Source organism: Tyto alba, unplaced genomic scaffold (assembly GCF_018691265.1).
Source record: "Tyto alba isolate M040663 unplaced genomic scaffold, T.alba_DEE_v4.0 Super-Scaffold_2, whole genome shotgun sequence".
NCBI lineage: Eukaryota > Metazoa > Chordata > Aves > Strigiformes > Tytonidae > Tyto > Tyto alba.
The window spans coordinates 83168276-83186011 of NW_024881282.1; the positions used below are offsets into that span (position 1 = coordinate 83168276).

General features: G+C 39.7%; 1 protein-coding gene across 4 annotated transcripts in view; it reads left to right on the forward strand.

The window, feature by feature from the left end:
- BEND7 (BEN domain containing 7) overlaps positions 1-17736 on the forward strand; it is a 48112-nt gene that overhangs the window by 17330 nt on the left and 13046 nt on the right. For 2 of the 4 annotated variants that reach the window (XM_042792444.1, XM_042792447.1), the window contains 4 exons: positions 3265-3387; positions 5914-6179; positions 10414-10639; positions 15768-15887. In XM_042792444.1, coding sequence (XP_042648378.1) covers positions 3265-3387; positions 5914-6179; positions 10414-10639; positions 15768-15887 — 735 coding nt within the window. Of the gene's footprint in view, positions 1-3264; positions 3388-5913; positions 6180-10413; positions 10640-10904; positions 11555-15330; positions 15544-15767; positions 15888-17736 lie in introns of those variants that run through there. The other 2 variants (XM_042792446.1, XM_042792445.1) reach the window with 2 other exon arrangements.

Genomic DNA, 17736 nt, shown 5'->3' on the forward strand with positions numbered 1-17736 from the left:
CAGTGATGCAGCAGCTGAATTGTTTGTTGGTTGTGTCAAGATCATTTTTAATGCATTGCATGTGCACGCTTTTCAAATATAAACTTGTAGTAGCAATGTTACTCCAGGTGAATTCACTCTCAGCAGACCCAGCTGTAAGAACCACTGTCCTGGGCTACTCGCTGCTTCACACAGGGAAGGAACTAATGTATTTGTGTCATATCCTTCTCTCAATCATGGAAGCTGGTATCAAATTTGCCTGCTGGCTAGCTTCCAAAAGAGAGGGAGATGGCTCTTTAAAGACTCCTTCATAAAAATAAAAAGTCTGTTCTCTTTTTAAAATTAAAAAATGATTTATAACAAGTTGAAAAGGGTTGCTTTTGTCCTCTAAAAATGATAAAGATAGTGTTTGGAACAATGACTGAGAACACTCTACAAGATGTTTCTTACAACACAGTAACTGATCAGAGGAGGGAGGATAGAAAGAAAATAAAAAACCCTCATGAATATGTATGAAGTCAGTAGAACCCTGCTTTGATTTGAAATATTGGTGGTCTCTTTTCCCATTTCCAGTACCTATGGTAGATTTACATGGGTAATTTCTATCAATGCTAATGGGGATTATAATGTAAATCCCCCATGCCTCAATGGGAAAATAGACCCTTTGGTTTTCCATCAGGAGCCTGTGTGCCTGCGTACTTTCATTAGAAACATGTTATATTGCAATAGGAAAGATGTACAGGTATTTGCTGATACAATTTGTCCAAGTTTTCACATGCAATTCATCACGATGTAGAGTCTTTGCTAAGAAGGAAACAATAGCCACCAGCCCTGTCTCCCACAGTAGTCTTTCAGATATTATTTCCAGAAGCCCACTAGAATATTAGATTCTGATCAAGAGAGAGGACAGACTTTATTCTGAGCTTATTAGCATAAAACAACTGAGAAAGCACTGGAGGAAGGATATTCTTACTATGTATTTGTCTTCTATTAATAAAACTCCTAATTTCCTGGAACTCCATTTCAGGGGTACCTGTTTGTCTTACTGACAGGTATGAAGCTATGCTGATGCTATTAAATTCTAAGTAGTCTTAAACCTCATCTACTTGAAAGTCTACATTTAACAGATAGGTAAAGGGTATCAGTGGAGCCAAGTTGAGGGATTCTGAGTAATCTGCTGCAAAGCTAAAGATAACATTATTTTTTTTCCCCCTGTACCTGTAACAATGGCCTAAGCACTTTATGGACCATTGAAAAGATAAAATCCCATCCATGCCCCAAGGAATGACAGTGTATAGGCAGCGTACAAGGGAAGGGTGAGATTAAACCAGGCAGAGTCCTGCTGAGTCAGTAACCTCTTTTTAGTTTAATTTGAGAATTTCAGCTTGTTTTCCAGATCGCTTTTTACTTTTAAAAATCTGTTTTATTTATATCTGAAACCTTGGAGAGAATAAGCTGGTGGAACTATTGCATTCATATTTGCTAGATTTGCAAAGTTTCTTAAACTACTCCATTTATTTTAATGTAGTATTAACAGGTTTTGTCCATGGGTAATATTTTAAAATACCAAAATTTGTAACTGCTTTAGTGTGGACAATCTAAATGTCTGAGGAAAGGAGGAGAGCAACACCCAAAAGATGTCAGCAATCTTTAAGTGACACATCAGTTTAGCTTCACAAGTAGCTCACTTTTGGGAGAATGACCACCAGTTTGCTCAAGTCTCATAGATGTTGCTTCAGAGCTGAAGGTCTGAATGGAAGGAGATAGAGAACAAGTGCCTGGAAAGGGAGATTTGAGGATGAAGTGACACATTGGAAGAACTAGGAAAGGGTGGGAGCGATTTAGCGGTGGCCAGATTATCAGCCATTTCAAATGATTGAAGTCAGGGGATCTGTGTGGGTCTGACATCAGGGAGCTCTGATGAAAGAACACAAACCAAACCTAAAAAGATATTAATAAACTGGTTTGGCTTCAGAGGAAAGCAAAAGTAATGATGAAAAATGGGAGGATTTATGAGCAAAGATTAAATGAGTTGCTTATGTTCACTTTAGCTAGGTAATGATTAAAGGGCACCTGATAACTGTCAGGCTATGGAAGAAAAAGGGATATACACTCTCTGAAGTCCACCACATGTGACAGCAAGCAACATGATTTTTGTTAGATCCGTTTGTACCTATCTCCGTAAAATGATCATCCCTCCTCTTGCATGTTTTGATGAGCAGTAAAATAGCCATCAATTTAAGTGACTAAGCACATTTTAAAATGAAGGGGGGTACATCCCATCTGGCTTCAGTTTCAAGCATATACTGCTAGGCGTTCTGCTGAATTTTTAAATTTTTTATTTGCAGTGTTTATATTTGCTAGGGGTACAGCTATTTTAAACTAAAGTGCAGGTTACAACTGTTCAGGTAAAGCTTGAAATCTCTCAGCTGTTACAGCCTGCCCTAATTCAGGACCTATGATGCAAAACTTATGGAAAGCAAAGCAGTAATAAGAGCACTGCTAAGGTCTAGAACTAGAAGTATGTAAATTCAGTTAAACACTAGTAAGAATTACTAGAAAAGAGGAATCTGTTGAACTAGTATATTTTCAAAGGGAAACTATGGAGAACCCATCTTGTAGGTCACAGTGCTGGAAAACATGCCATAGAAAACAATCCCACCATAGCAAACAGAAGAGGAGATTTGAAAGTTTTCCTTGCTGGTGGTACTTTTCCATCCTGTTTGGTGTTTTGGTTTTTTTTTTTCTCCAAATAGGGTATTTTATTCTCATTTTCAATTCTTCATATAGTAAAGAATCACATGTAACATTCAAGCAGTTTAAAAGTTCTTAAGCCCTCATTTAATGTACAGTATAAACCTTTATTACACAGACTGTCTTCATTCTTTGTAAGACTGTTCCGGGAGATGGGCTTTTTTTTGTGTGTGTGATAAAGTGAGTATGTTTATAATGAGGTTTGGTGCTATTGTTATTCAGGATGAACTAGCCTGACAATAGAGAGCCCTGCTGTGAAGAGTGCATTGTATTCGTGCTCTGAGCAGTCTTCTTCAACCCATGTAACATTGCATCCCCTACTGTATATAATTGCACATACTAGTAATTGGATAAAAACCAGTGGTCCCTTCCTCTTAAAAGAGACCATGTTGAAAAATTATTTGCTTTCTTACTTTGGATCTATTTTCGTGATCAGGTAGATTGACAATAGTTTCAAATGCTTGCTGGTAATTGTTGTTTGGGTCTTTTTGTGTGGGTTACATCGTCTCTCCCCCATTTTGTTCCTCTCAGGTGAAATCCCAATAGTGAATTCATCAATTGGACCAAACTGCTGTACGTGTAATTGCCAGTCAACCCTACAGGCTATTCTTCAAGAGCTCAAGACCATGAGAAAATTGATGCAGATCCAAGCAGGTATAATGATTGGTCCCATATATGCTTATTCATGACAGGCATCTAGTTGAAGATAGCCCTGCTCATGCAGGGGTGTTGGACTAGAAGACCCTTCCAGCCCAAACTATTCTATAATTCTGTGATCTTGTTAGGCACAATGGTCTGTTAAGACAGAAATTGATGTGGAGACTCAGGAAAACCTGGTCTGTTTCCTGCTCTCTTGACACATGGTTCAAAGTAAAATTTTCACAGGCTTCTTGGAAATATAATTTTTACTTCTTGGATCCATACCTGTAACATGGACTATTATCTTGTAGGAATCTTTTGAAGCTAATTTAAAAAAAAACCAAAACTAATGTGATTAGATACTCTAGTAATGGAAGCTGAGTTTAGATACTCTAGTAATGGTAGCTGAGTGGGTAGGCCGGTATGCCATAACCACCCCCAGTTTGTGTTCACGGTCTATTCCTTCAGAGGTGCAAAATGCTACTTTGCCTGTTTTCACCTTACCAGTTCACTGATCTTAGGCATTAAAAAAAAAAAAAAAAAAAAAAAAAAAAAAAAATGGAAGGGCACTTAAAGTTATTGTATAACACTTCATTCAAAAATCTTTTGAGTTACAGTTCTGCGGTAGCCTCAGCTGAGCTAGCTGCTGCATGTTGTGGCCTCCACCCTTCTCCAGGCTGGTTTACTAGTTCTTTCTACTGGCTGAACCAGCAATAATCTGTTCATTGGGGAAAACTACTGAGTCTAGTTTTCTGCTAGGCTAGAAGCTGAAATAGAACAGTGCAGAGCCAGGAGAGCACTAGAGCCAGCAAGATAATGAGACCATGGCAGCTAGGAGTTAGGTAGGTTGTCGTAGGCTGCTGTGAAGCTGCAGCCTCCGTGCTTCCTAGAAAGTAGTGTTAATACTAATGAGGAGTTGGAGATTTTGTTGGTTGATTTGCCCATCCGGTGTGATGGGGAGTGGAGCCGTGGAGGTTTTTCTCTTAGAGTGGCTGGATAAGACCTCTGTAAGTAAAGGGAGTGTTCAGTAATTAACTGAAATATGGGTGGAGTGAAGGGCTGACTAAACTCCTTGTCTCCATGGCATATAACACTTGAGTGAGCGATGGGAAGGATCAGACAGGTTTTGTAATATCAGTTGATACACATAAAAATGCTTTTCTAAAAGTCATCAATTTACAAAGGAAGGACCAGTTACCTGAAGGACCAGTTTTACAGTCTTTGATGGAACAGGGAATTCTTTACACAGTTGCACCGATTTCGTTGAAATTACATGCATGATTTAAAATGGCTTGTGGATGAGAGTTACAGAACGGGGGTTTATGCCAGAAGAGCTGGCTCCTCGATAGCAGGAACATTTCTTATGTATTATGTATCTACAGTATAAGTACCTTGTTAATTAGTGAATCTCTTGATTCACTGAGAATAGTTCATATTTTCTGGTAGGCATGAAATGATGGTTTTGCAGAGAAAAAAAATCATCATTTGGCATTTCTGTTGCTAAAAGAAAGCCTAAAATGCAAACGTATAAGTGAAAGTGTAATAACTTATTTTAGTATTCAAACACCCTTCTGTCTAAATGATAAACTACAAATTACAGTCATGTAAATCCTTGCCAGAAATGAAATATCCCAGAAATCTTTTAATAAACAGTATTCTGAGGTTTGTTTTTTTCCTGAAGCTTTGTAGATGAGGACTATTTGTCATTCACTTGTAGCTTGAATGAGTTTGATTTGCATGTGTAGCACTTTTGGCTTTTTTTGTTTTGACCTTGATCTTACTGATTCATCCAGACACATAATTGTATCTGCATAGCATTCTACTGGAGGACTTGCTCACATTGATACAAGTTCAGGATTGGTGCCTTGATTTATAAAAATGATTGTGGATACTGGAAAATGAAAAATATTGATAAATATAAAATATGATCTCTTAGTTTTCGGAGGTAACACATGAACTCTCAGTTTCTCTATCTAAGCAAAACAGACTGATGCAACTTTGGGTTACTTTTTTTCCCAGAAATTAAACTATTGAATAGTATTTTCACTCATTCTTGGCATAATGGTACTTGAAATGTTCTTGCTGAGCTAATTAACTTGGTGACTACGTTCATAAAAATAACTGTAATTGCATTAGCACTTGTATTATCTTACTTTATCAGGAAAAGATGCTCAAAGACAATGTGATTCTCAGTCATTCAAGAGGGTATACAAATCAAGTGTTACTTAAGTCCTTCGTGTCACCAGCCATCCATTGGTCACTAGAAAAAAGAACCACATATTCCTAATTTTCCTAAAATGCTGTTCATCAGTATGTCTTGAAAAACCTCACAGTGGAGCTCAGTGTCATTATCCCCATTGTACAGATTGGAAAATTATGCAAAGGTGATAAAATGTAACTGTTTCACATGCACAAACAGCCTTGAAAACCATACCACTATCCAGAAGATAAGTTCAGTATGTCAGTAGTTTAATGGTGCATCTGCATGGTTATGCATGTTCTTTTGTCTATACATTTAATTAATTGCTTTCTTTCATTCAGTTGGGACTCAAAACAGACAGCAGCCTCCTGTTCCTCTGATTTGTGCACAAAAGTCAACAATATCAAGGAAGAGAAATAAAAAGAAAAAACTGCCCCTCAAAACTGTTGAACCAATTACTATGAATAAGAAACCCAACTCTGCAGAGAATGAAAAGAAGCTATCAGCAAACTCGGAACGATCGAGTCTGCAAGCAGTTGACCTCCCCCTAAAACCAGAAACCCCTGTTTCAGGATTTGGAATTATCCTTGAATCGGCTTCATCAGATGTAAGTTAATATTTTAATACATGGGATCACAGGATTTTAAAGGACTAACTTATTCAGGAGAATCAGTACTCAAGTCAGGTTGACGTGTGTTCCCACTTTTTGTTAGAATAAACAAGCAAATCTTGGGTAGGGTTGAATGGAGACAGTAGGGGTTAAACTGGGGGAGTGCTGATAGAAAGTTTTTGGTTGTTTGTTTTGGGTTTTTTTCAACTGAGTGTTGATTAAAAAGTTTTGTGTTTTTTTTTTTTTTCCAACTTTCACGAGTTGTAGTTTTCCCTTGAGTTCAAGGCTGCCTGTTGTTTGAGCTTGCAGTGGAAACTTGTTCTTCATCTCTCCTGTTGCCAAAAGCCACCGCGAGATCAGCAGCTATGAAAAGTGCTGCATGTATAAACCATTCACAACCCTGCCACTTGCTGATGAGCGCACATAGTCCACACGTATGCCCTTATCCTGCCAAGGTGTATTTAGGTGCTGTGTTTCATGCTTGGCTGGTCCCACTGGCTTCAGGGGACTCCTCACCTCTATAAAGTTCATACCTCAGTCTGTTGAATTGGGTCATTTGGTCTTCATCACTGTGGTTGCTGGTTGAGGGCGCTGACGCTGTTGATGATGTCAGTGTGACTAAAAGGACCAAAATTGACCACTCTAAAAATATGTACTTTTCACGTGTAAAATTGCAATAAGCGTGTTTTCTTGATTCATGTAACATGTACACATAAGTAGAAATTTCATGTATCTGGCGGCTGATTGGCTTTGTTTAATGACCAAATAGATGTCATCTGAACCAGTTCACTGGTGAGTAAACTGATCATTAATTTCTCTAATACATTTTTAATTTTGAGCAGGCAGTTTCCAATATCCTAAGTACTAGGAGCTAGAAAAACATAATTAAATTCAGTATCAATAAGCATAAATGAAAACAATGCAGCAGATAATATTCTACCTTTCTGGAAGTGGGAACTAATAATAAAAAAGAGCAATCATGGTAATTCAGTTATATAGATGCAAGCCACACCACTAATTAGATTGCTGTCTCATGCCACAGAGTCGGTGTAGTGATACAGAGTAGCTAGTTTGATGTTTTTTCAGAGGTTTTCCTTTTGTAGTATTATGCTTAATAACATTTGAGGGAATGGTTTGGGGAGGGACTGGTAATTTATCTCCAGTACACAATTTGTGCTTATAATTTTTCTTTGCTTATGGCACTCTTTTCAGCTTGAAACATGATTTTGAAAACAGTTTTGTGCTTGCGATGGAATTTAATTTGGCTTTATGAATGCGTTCCATCACTGGACACAATTCTTCATAGGTGCCAATTTGACCTAAGAAAAAACAGAAGAGAAAACATGTGGCTCATAAATCAAGTCCTCATCTGCCCTTCCATGCTTTGGCCCCTGCTTGCCACAGTAGTTGTTTGGCTAAATTTGCAGAGCCAGAATCCTGAGACAAACAAATTGATTTTGTTTTGTCTTTGGAAAGAAAACAGTTGAGTTCTGAAAATAGATACATTTAACAACAAAAATAAAATGTGACTTTAAACATTTTGAGAAGACTAAAGAAAGTCACTTCTTTCGGAATGAATGGCGTTATTATCTTTTTCCATTTATTCATAAGCATCTCTAGTGTGCTCACGACCAGCATGTCTGTCTGAGTGCCTAAAAAAACTGAAAGACATTTTACGCAGCACCATAAATAAATGTTCCCTTGAGAATATTGCACAAGTTGTCTGTAGTGTATGCTGTGTCATACGCCAGGACTGCCGCCACTGTTATTTTGCCAACATCTATTGAACTTTCAGAAAAATCTCAGATTAATGTGTATAAAATTTGGGCTACCAAAACCAGTGCAATTAGTTCAGATTTCCTGAGATTAAATACTGCTACTTATGGAGGTAGAAAAAGTCTTTGTGAGACCAACTCTTAATCTGGCCCGTGAATTGGATAACCTGCTTTTTAAATTTTATAATGTTACTCTTAGTTAAATTTTCCTGTGTTTATTTTACTGTTAATATTTCATCTATAACCTAATCATTTCTAATCTATGTAGTACAACCTACTAAAATGTCTAGGATTAAATCTAATTCACAGCCTGTTAATTTTAGCACAGCAAAAGCCTTTGGCATTCAGGTCTTACTTATTTTATTGTACAGAAATAGTTTACCCACCAGTTCTTTATGCCATGTTCATTATCTACTAACAAATGCTTTTACTTTTGAGAAATTGCATTCAAAGTGATCATAAAGTTCAGTTAAGTACTGATTATCTCTGATTGAAGAATAGTTTACTACTAAAGAAAAGCAAGAATAAATCAGCATTTTGCCTTCAAATTATTTCACCGATACACAAATTGGTTCCTATATTAAGAATAAAATAGTCAAAACTAAAATAATATTGAGTCTTCCATGCTGGTGCATTGGTAAGGTTTGAAATGTATTTTACAGCTGTATTAGTGAAGATGATTTGTCTGCCCTAGGCATCTTGCATCATCGAGGTCATCTTAGATTGCTATTATAAAACCAAAGACCCAAGTAACAGAATAGGACAAGATACCTTCATCATCATGACAATGACATTCTGGTTTTTGATTAACATGAAGTAGAATTTTTCCCAAGTTGTAAACTTGGCCCACGTTTATTTACTTTTGAAAATCTTTTCTGTCACCAGAAAGTTTAGAAGTAACATATTAAAAACCCACCTACATCAGAAGATTGTCAAATGTCAAATAAAGTAACTGACTGTTTTGCTGGATCCAGCATTTTGAAAGTTCTCAAGGTAAAAAACAACTTTTCATCCAGAACAAGCTGACAAACTTATATGCTTTTTAGATTTATTTTTTTTTATTATTATTGCTATCTGCATATTTTAAGATTCATCATCCTGGCTTCTCAAAGCATTGTAATCTTCAGTTTTATCGCACAATGCGTATACATACCCAGTGATAATATATGCTTTGAAAATATTCTGCTTGCTGTAACTCTCTTGATACTGGTTTTTAAAAATCCCTGGGAAAAGAGTTACACAGCCAAATCCTTCTGAGACTGGCAGCCCTTTCTTCTGTCTAGACTCAAGACATTTGCAGGTGATTTGATGGAAGATGGCATTTGCTCTTGCTCTGTAAACATCTTTGAAAATTCACCATCACTGGTGGATATATTTTCATGTAAGGGGAAAAAAAAGAGCAAGTTATTAGGAGCAAGACTGTAACGTTAGCTTATTTTCTCACGTCATTGGCCACTGGTTCTTTTCCTCCCTTGCCAACTTACAGATAATATATTAAAAATTTTAGTTTATTCATGACGTATCCTCCTTATAGATACATAATTATTCCATACAGATATATTGTTTAAGCACTGTGTGGTAGCCACAGAAAATACTGCAAAAATTGTTCATGTAATTTCTGATATGTACAGGCAGGGGCAGCAAAAAGACTCTTAGTAAGGGGACTTCCTTGAAGGCCTTTGTCTGCTTTGGCCCACAGTGTACTTGAAACAGGACTCTTGTGAAATGCAGGATGATTTTGTTTTGTTTCTATCCCTCTGTATCACTTTCTAGCAGTTGCATAAATCCCTGTGATTTACCACTGACGTTTTTTTGTGCTGAAATAAGCTATCTAACATCATCCTCTTCTACGGATGAATTTTGGGAATATGAAAAGGAGGGAGAAATGAACGATCAGTAAGTGCTGATTCCAAGAGCAACCTCAAACTCATCATCTACTTCTACTCACATGGGCTGTATCTCTGCTGGAAGCCCTCTTGGGAAACCATGTGGAATGGGCCGGTAGCCCTGCATTTGTGCTTCTTGGAAATGCCTGGCTGCCCCAGAGCATGCTCATTCACATCATTTGGCAGTGAAACAAGTCCATAAAATGGTTAGGTAAATGTCCAAAAAGCATCACAAAGGAGTATTGCTCTGGGATGATCCTCTGGTTTGTCATTATTATCCAATATTGAAAGGTATCTCTTTTCTTTGTTAGCTGCACGCCTGGAAATAATGTCAGTAATTGTTAACTATTCCAGTGGCTAGACATGAGTATGATTATTTGATTTGCCTTTTAAGGTGCTTGTTCACTGATGGGGTTTGATTTCAATGAAGTAGGCTGCTGTGGTAGTGAATAGCTGCAAAAAAATTCATGGTTTGATTAAGTGATTGTAAAGTCTCACCACATGCATGATTGAAGTGAAATAATGTCTTTGAATGCTTGTTTAATTAAAACATTTGTATTCTTTTGGTAGCCAGAAGTGCAACTTGCAGAAGGTTTTGACGTCTTCATGCCGAAATCTCAGCTGGACTCTATATTATCAAACTATACTCGCTCAGGAAGTCTGCTCTTTAGGAAGCTGGTCTGTGCATTTTTTGATGACAAGACTTTGGCTAACTCTTTACCAAATGGCAAAAGGAAAAGAGGCCTCAATGACAACCGGAAAGGACTAGACCAAAATATTGTGGGTGCAATAAAAGGTATGGTTTTTGCTTTCTTTCATATGTGCAATTAGAACATATTCTCAGCTAAGGAGAGTATAAGGGGATTAGAATTTCTGACGTGTGTTAGGTCTATTAAAATATGCAGTCTTATTTTTATTCCCTTTCATTCACTTGTTAAAAATAGCTTCTACAGGACAGCTTGAGTTAATTTTAAGCCAATGATCCCGGTTTCTGAAGTCAGGCTCTAAGGTTAGAAACTCAGTGTTCGTAAAAGATAATTATTTTTTTTTCCGGATATCAGAGATGCAAAGAAATCTTGAAAACATAATGACAGCATAACTGATCCTCTTCAATCAAAATTCTGAGGGTTGCACTGCATCTGACTGTGTCTGCTCTGTAAATAGTTTGGTAGTTGGTGGCTGGATTGGGGAGAGATGGAAGAAGATAATACTGGGACTGAGATGAGTTTGATGCACATAAGAATGGCGTTGGTCCTTCTCCTGTGGGAGCAAATTTCTTAATCTGTGTGGGGATCCTCCGCTGGGTGGTTTTTCTAGCAATCCCTGCTTTCTAGCTTCCAGAAGAACACATGTACCTCCAAACTCTCTTCAACATATCAAGAGCTAGTATTAGGGCAGAGATTCTGAACTGGATTCTATTATTCTGAAATCTGATCAAGTAGGGAAAATACCCAAGTGACCAAAAGACAAGCTGTGTTGCAAAGTAAAGCTTATTTTAGAGTCTGTGACTCGTGCTGAGGTAGAGATTGCTAACCTGGGAGACCTAAGGCAATGAGAAGAGCTTCCACAAGTCCATTAACAGCAAAAGGAGGCAGGGAACCTTTTGCAGCCACCTTTGTGTCACGTTTTGGCCCCCTCTCCCCATGTAAAAATGACATATTGACTTGAGTCAAGCAGAAGGCCTCCAGGACTTAGGGTGCGGAAGCAGGTAAGTGGTGAAGTATGTATGTGAAGTGTCATGTGAGGAGAGGCTGAGAGAAGTGGAGGGAAGATGATTCAGGAGAAACCTTCTTGCTATCCACAGCTACCTACTGGGATGGTGTATAGAAAATGGAGTCAGACTCTTCTCAGAGGAGCAAGAGGCATTGGACACATGGAAAATTTCAGTGTGATCTAGGAATGCTTTTTCAACATAGGGGTGGTTGAACAGTTGGAATAGGGGCTCAGAGGGGCTGCAGGATCTCCATCCCTGGAAGTATTCAAAACTTGACTGGTCACAGTCCAGAGCATTATGATCTGCTTGGCCATGCTTTGAGCAGCAGGCTAAACATGGAGACCTCCAGAGGACTCTTTCAACCTGTACAATTCCACAATAAAGTATATGTTGTGGCTATGTCGTAGTCCAAATACATCTTACAGAGCTGTTGGCAGACTTTCTTACAGTTATAATTAGGTTTAAATCACAAACACTTTTGTTACATCTTCCTTTCTTGAGCTCAATAATCTGCAAAAATCTGAAGTTGAATTCACCCTATATGTATCTCATTCTTCCTTAAAAGCTGTAATAAATAACTTAAATGGAAGAAAAAGGAGTTCAAAATTACTTTCTTTTTTTTAAAAAAAAAAACAAACTCTAATTTTAGCAGCACTATGATAAGATAAATGTTTTTCAGTAGATGCAGCAGCGCTATTAAAATAGCAGTAGTCACCCACTGCAGAGAGCAATGCTTCTCAGTAGCTAATCTCATATTACTGGAGCAAATTCTGAGGCTTGGCTTAAGGTTTAACCTTTTCCCTTGAGTTTGGGAGAAGAAAGCGGGGAGTTGTAGTTCCAACAGATAAATTTAATCTGCGATGGTACTACTAGGTACCACTGTAATAACAGTGATCTTTACTGGCATGTACAGTATTGCCCAAGTGCTAGTACCTGATCTGTGATAGGGGAGCCCGTTCCTAAGGGCCATGATGGAATAAAATGCCAAGGGCTGACGTCCTGTGGATCCTTACTCAGCCTGGCTCCAATAGCACCCTTCTTCCCTCCAAAGAGCTGGGCTATCAGACACTGTGGTTTCATTTATTCCGAGAAATAACTGAGCCAGTATGAAATCTCCACAAGAACAATATCATATTGTTTGCATTATTATTGTTAGGACGTTCCTCTACCACGTGCCCAGATATCCTTTAGTGGCAGTTTTAGTCCTTTTCCATGACAGAGATACGAAAGTGGAGAAAAAGCTACATTCATGACAAAAATGAGCAGAGAACCTAAAGGAGGGACTGTTTGCTTGAAAATCGCTCTTTTTGTCTGAAAACATTTTAACTGCCATCCTTACAAGTAATTTAATGGTTCTGCAACAGGATGATTAGCCGGGAAGAAATTGTCTTTTGACTTTGGTTATTCAGTGGCACTTGTTGAATCAGTTGCAAGGTTTCTTCTGGGCTATCAGTTTCCCTTGTGAGTCGCATCAATCTTTAACTCAGAACTGGGGAAAAGAAGATGAAAAAAAAAAAAAGATATCAGAAACAGTTATTTTTTTCTTTTGTGTTGTTGACTAGAAATCCTTCCTTGCAGAAGTCAATGAACTGTGTTCAGATGTAAATGTGATATGTCCCTCGGGGATCCACACTGGGACCAGTACAATTTAATGCCTTCATCAGTGACATAGTGGTATTGAGTGCACCCTCAGTAAGTTTGCAGATGACACCAAGATGAGTGGTGCAGTTGATTTGCTAGAGGGAAGGAATGCCACCCAGAGAGACCTTGGCAGGCTGGAGGAATGGGCCTGTGTGAACCTCATGAGGTTCAACAAGGCTGAGTATAGGGTCCTGCAGCTGGGTCAGGGCAGTCCCCAGTATCAACGCAGACTTGGGGATGAAGGGCTTGAGAGCAGCCCTGTGGAGAAGGACTTGGGTGTACTGGTGGACAAAAAATTAGATATGAGCCAGCAATGTGCGCTCGCAGCCTAGAAAGCCAACCATGTCCTGGGCTGCATCAAGAGAAGTGTGGCCAGCAGGTCGAGGGAGGGGATTCTCCCCCTCTAATCTGCTCTCGTGAGACCCCCCTGCAGTGCTGTGTCCAGCTCTGGGGGCCCCGGCACAAGACAGACGGGGACCTGTTGGAGCAGGTCCAGAGGAGGCCATAAAGATGCTCGGGGGGGCCAGAGCACCTCCCCTGTGAGTCCAGGCTGGGAAAGCTGGGGTTGTTCAGCTTGGAGAAGAGAAGGCTCCAGGGAGACCTTATTGTGGCCTTTCAGTACTTAAAAGCGGGGCTTATAAGAAAGCTGGAGATGGGCTTTTTACCATGGTCTGTAGTGACAGGACAAGGTGCAGCAGCTTTAAACCGAAAGAGGGTAGACTTAGACTGGACATTAGGAAGACTGTTGTTTTTTATGGTAGGGTGATGAAACACCGGAGCAGATTGCCCAGAGCAGCTGTGGATGGCCCATCATTGGAAGTGTTCAAAGTCAGGTTGGACGGGGCTTTGAGCAACCTGATCTAGTGCAAGCTCTCCCTGCCCTGGCATGGAAGTGGACTAGATGATCTTTAAAAGTCCCTTTCAGCTCAAACCAGTCTATGAATCTACGATAGAGGGGTTGTTAGCACTGTACAGCTCAGGTGGACTAGAAAGAAGAGGTCCCACTACTGCCTCCTTCCTGTTGCATTCCCATTCCTTCTTGCCCATGTTGGCGTTTCCCTCAGGACGCACTGAGCAGTCAAAGCTATTTTGACTTTCATTCAAGTGAAGAACAAGCAACTTAGAGAAAAGAAACGAGTTAACACATTGGCTCTCCAAGGCTGCTAGACTCTGTCTTCCTGTGAAGGCAACAGTGGGCAGTAGTCGTAATTCCCACAGCAGGCACTTGTGGTGGGTGGCCTGGGTACAGCCTAGTGTCACAGATTGTCCCCAGGCCTTGATCACCAGCAGGAACTACATCTGAGTGTTCGAAGTAAGTAGGAGTCTTAAGTCATTCATCAGGTTCCCATTGTGGCAGATACCATGTGGATTCAGAAGGGAAAGATTATTTCTACCTTCAGAGAGACCGTAGTTGTTGCAAATCAGACACTGGCAATGTGTGAGGCTGTATTGACGTCTCTGGGAAGCCTTCAGAGTTGGTCTGATATACTTGCTGATCAGACTACAGAGGAAGGTATTGCTAATGCCTTTCATGCAGTGCTTTTGTGAAGTTGTTAACATGGAAAGAGTTTGGAGGATATGGTTACTTTTGGTCTCCTTATACTTATCAGCAAGCGCTAGTTTCGAAGCGTATGTATAAAAATACTGAAATTGTCATTTTTTGTTTCACGCTTCCCCATCCCATTTGTGTGACGTTTATTCTCAAGGATTACAAATTCCTTGAGCTGGGAACAGTTTTCTCTCTTTGTTTGCCAGACATAATTGGACACTGGGCTCTGAGACCTCTGACCAAGACTACAATAGCAATACTAACAGTAATAATATTTTTTCTATTTCTGCTCTTGTTTATTTTTCGCACACCTCTCAGTTGCATGATGAATATCAATTGCATCAGTTTCACTCCATTTATAATTTCATTTTTTTGATATAACATTGCTAGGTTTGCTGTAAATACGGAATTGAAGATAATATTGACCCTCTATGTACCATTTTTACAAAATATAAAATTGGACCTGTAGGATACTTATTTTTTTCTCAGTAATGTGGTTGGTTTTTTTAGAAGCTTTATAAAAATTCTATTCCATGAGAACTGTAGAGATTTTGGCAGTGGTAGGAATTCTATCTTTCATCAGTTTGCCTGCAGCCTTAGGAACCTGACCAAGAGGCCACCAAATGACCAGATCTTCAGCTCTCTACTTGCACCATATGGAAGGCAGCATTTATAAGTGCCTGCCACATCTGGTGACTCGGTTTAAAACAAGCTTTTCTTTTTCTGTGATGTTTTTGTGTGAAATTCATGAATGGAAGACATCAGGTGTAGACTGTTTCTCTGGAATAGGCTTTTATAAGTAATAACTACGGTATTACTGTGATATTTGTACATAAAAATGACTCTTGAATGATAAATTTGTAACATGCCGAGTTGGACTCTGTTCTCACAATCCTAGATTTGGCCATTTAAAGGCTTTTTGATAAGTGGATAATTTGATATATTTTGTTTATAATCCTCTCCAGTCTCCTTTTCTCCATTCTGGTGGCACATTTCAAAAAGGTGGTATCTTTATTTCAGTCTTTACAGAAAAATACTGCACTGCTAACCATGTGGATAAACTTCCTGGTCCTAGAGACTGGGTCCAGATTCTTCAGGATCAAATTAAGCTTGCAAGAAGACGATTAAAAAGAGGCTCAGGTATGTATGAAAATATAAGGAACAACATGTGAATGTAAGATTAAAAGCTTAGAGCCTTTGTGTCTACAGAAGTGTTTTTCTTGTTGACTGTAGAGTAGTACACGTTCACTCTATGAAAATTAGACCTCTAAGATTTTAGCAGGTTTCTGTGTAAAGTACAATGTTTCCTTATGTTTGGTATGGTAGGAAGTTTAGGAGCTGTCCTTGCAGCCAAGTTAACTTTGAATCTTTCTCAAATGTTGTCTCTACCCCCTTTCCATTAGCACCCAAACTCTTCTTCCCAGTGTTTGATGAAATCTGAGTCCTAAACTAGCTCATCTATCCACGATTGCACACAGAACTTTTTTAATTCTGTGTTGTTTGGTCTGACAAGCTGCTCACTGTACTGTTAAGACATAACCCAAATGACCTTTCCCTCTAAACTATATGTGTCTGGAAGGATAGAGGAGTTTTCTTACATTCCTTGCCAAAGAATCAGCATCACTGTAGCAAAAGAAAAACCAAACCACCCTCACCCTGGTTGTGCCAGCAAGGTTCTGCAGTGCACTGGAGGTAGCTTGCCAGCAGTGAGTAACAGGTAACGTAGATAGGTTTTTGCAGCAAAGCTGCTCAACTTGGGCTGGGGTAACCTGCACGGTTGGAGCTGGGACCAGCCCAGGGTGAAGGCTCAGTGCTAAGCTTTCACCCCAGCAGCACACAGCTGGTGAGCTCTCAGCTCTAGCGACAAACAGCAACATGCAGTCTTGAAATCCCCAGTAGAATTCATGGGAAAGCAATATCACTGATAAAGAGACATGTAATTATTTTATAAACCTTAGCTAGTCTCCTTCCTATCTTCATGCCTCCCATCCTACAAGGGGCTTTCTTCATACAAGGCTTCACTTACTCTTCCTCATCCTAGTGTTTTCTTAAGGCTCTCTCATGGTCATATTTCTTGCCCATTGCTCCCTTGGAGCATCTGACACTGTTGTTTGAGGCACATCACTTGTGCCAGCATCCTTAAACACAGTCCTTAGCTGTTAGAGTATTTATCTGCCTGCGTTTTCCCCTCTTCCCTTCCGCCCATCACCACAATTAAGTGCCTGTTAGCATTGGTGGGTTGACAGGATGGGAAACCTGATGGCTCTGTGGAGGATGATGGTGGTCCCCGTGGCTATGGAGGGGTGAGCGAGACCACAGCAAACATCCTCTCCAGCTCCCTGGCTCAGAGAGCCAACATTTTCTGTCCAAAGCTGTGGGTCTGAAGCACACGCTTAGACTGGCATCTGAAATCATTCTCTACAATGTTATTAATGCCAGCAGGAAAAAGCATAAGACTGAGGAAAACGAGAAACACCCAGAGACAGAAATAACACAGGGGGAGAAAAAAGTGCAGATTATTCAGTAGCATAAGCTTCCCTGAGTAGAGAAACAAACCAGCACTAGCCTTAAAAAGCGTTTCTGGTGCATGTTGGGGGAGGGAGGAGAGGGATACAAGATAATCTTGTTAAAGACAGTGTCAGATTACTGGTGTTGTACAACAGGACTGCTTTCTGCCCCTTCCAAGGCTGCCTGTCCACCCCCCCCCACCCTAGGACAGGAGGGTGGAAGTGGGATGCCAGGCCTTGATGAGGTGAGGAGTGCAGTGGGGGCTGTGGGTAGCAGAGGGTCCTTGGGCTGCCTGCAGAAGATACCTCGGGAAAGAGGATTGACCTAATTTTGTTTTCATTTTTATTTTCTTTCATCCGTTTTTATTTGCTCTTCTTCATGCCTCTGCAGGATATTAATTAAAATGACAATGACGTTCAGCTTTTGCCTTTCAAATGGGGCCACCTCCATCTCTGGTCCTTTCTCAGGATGGGAGAATCTA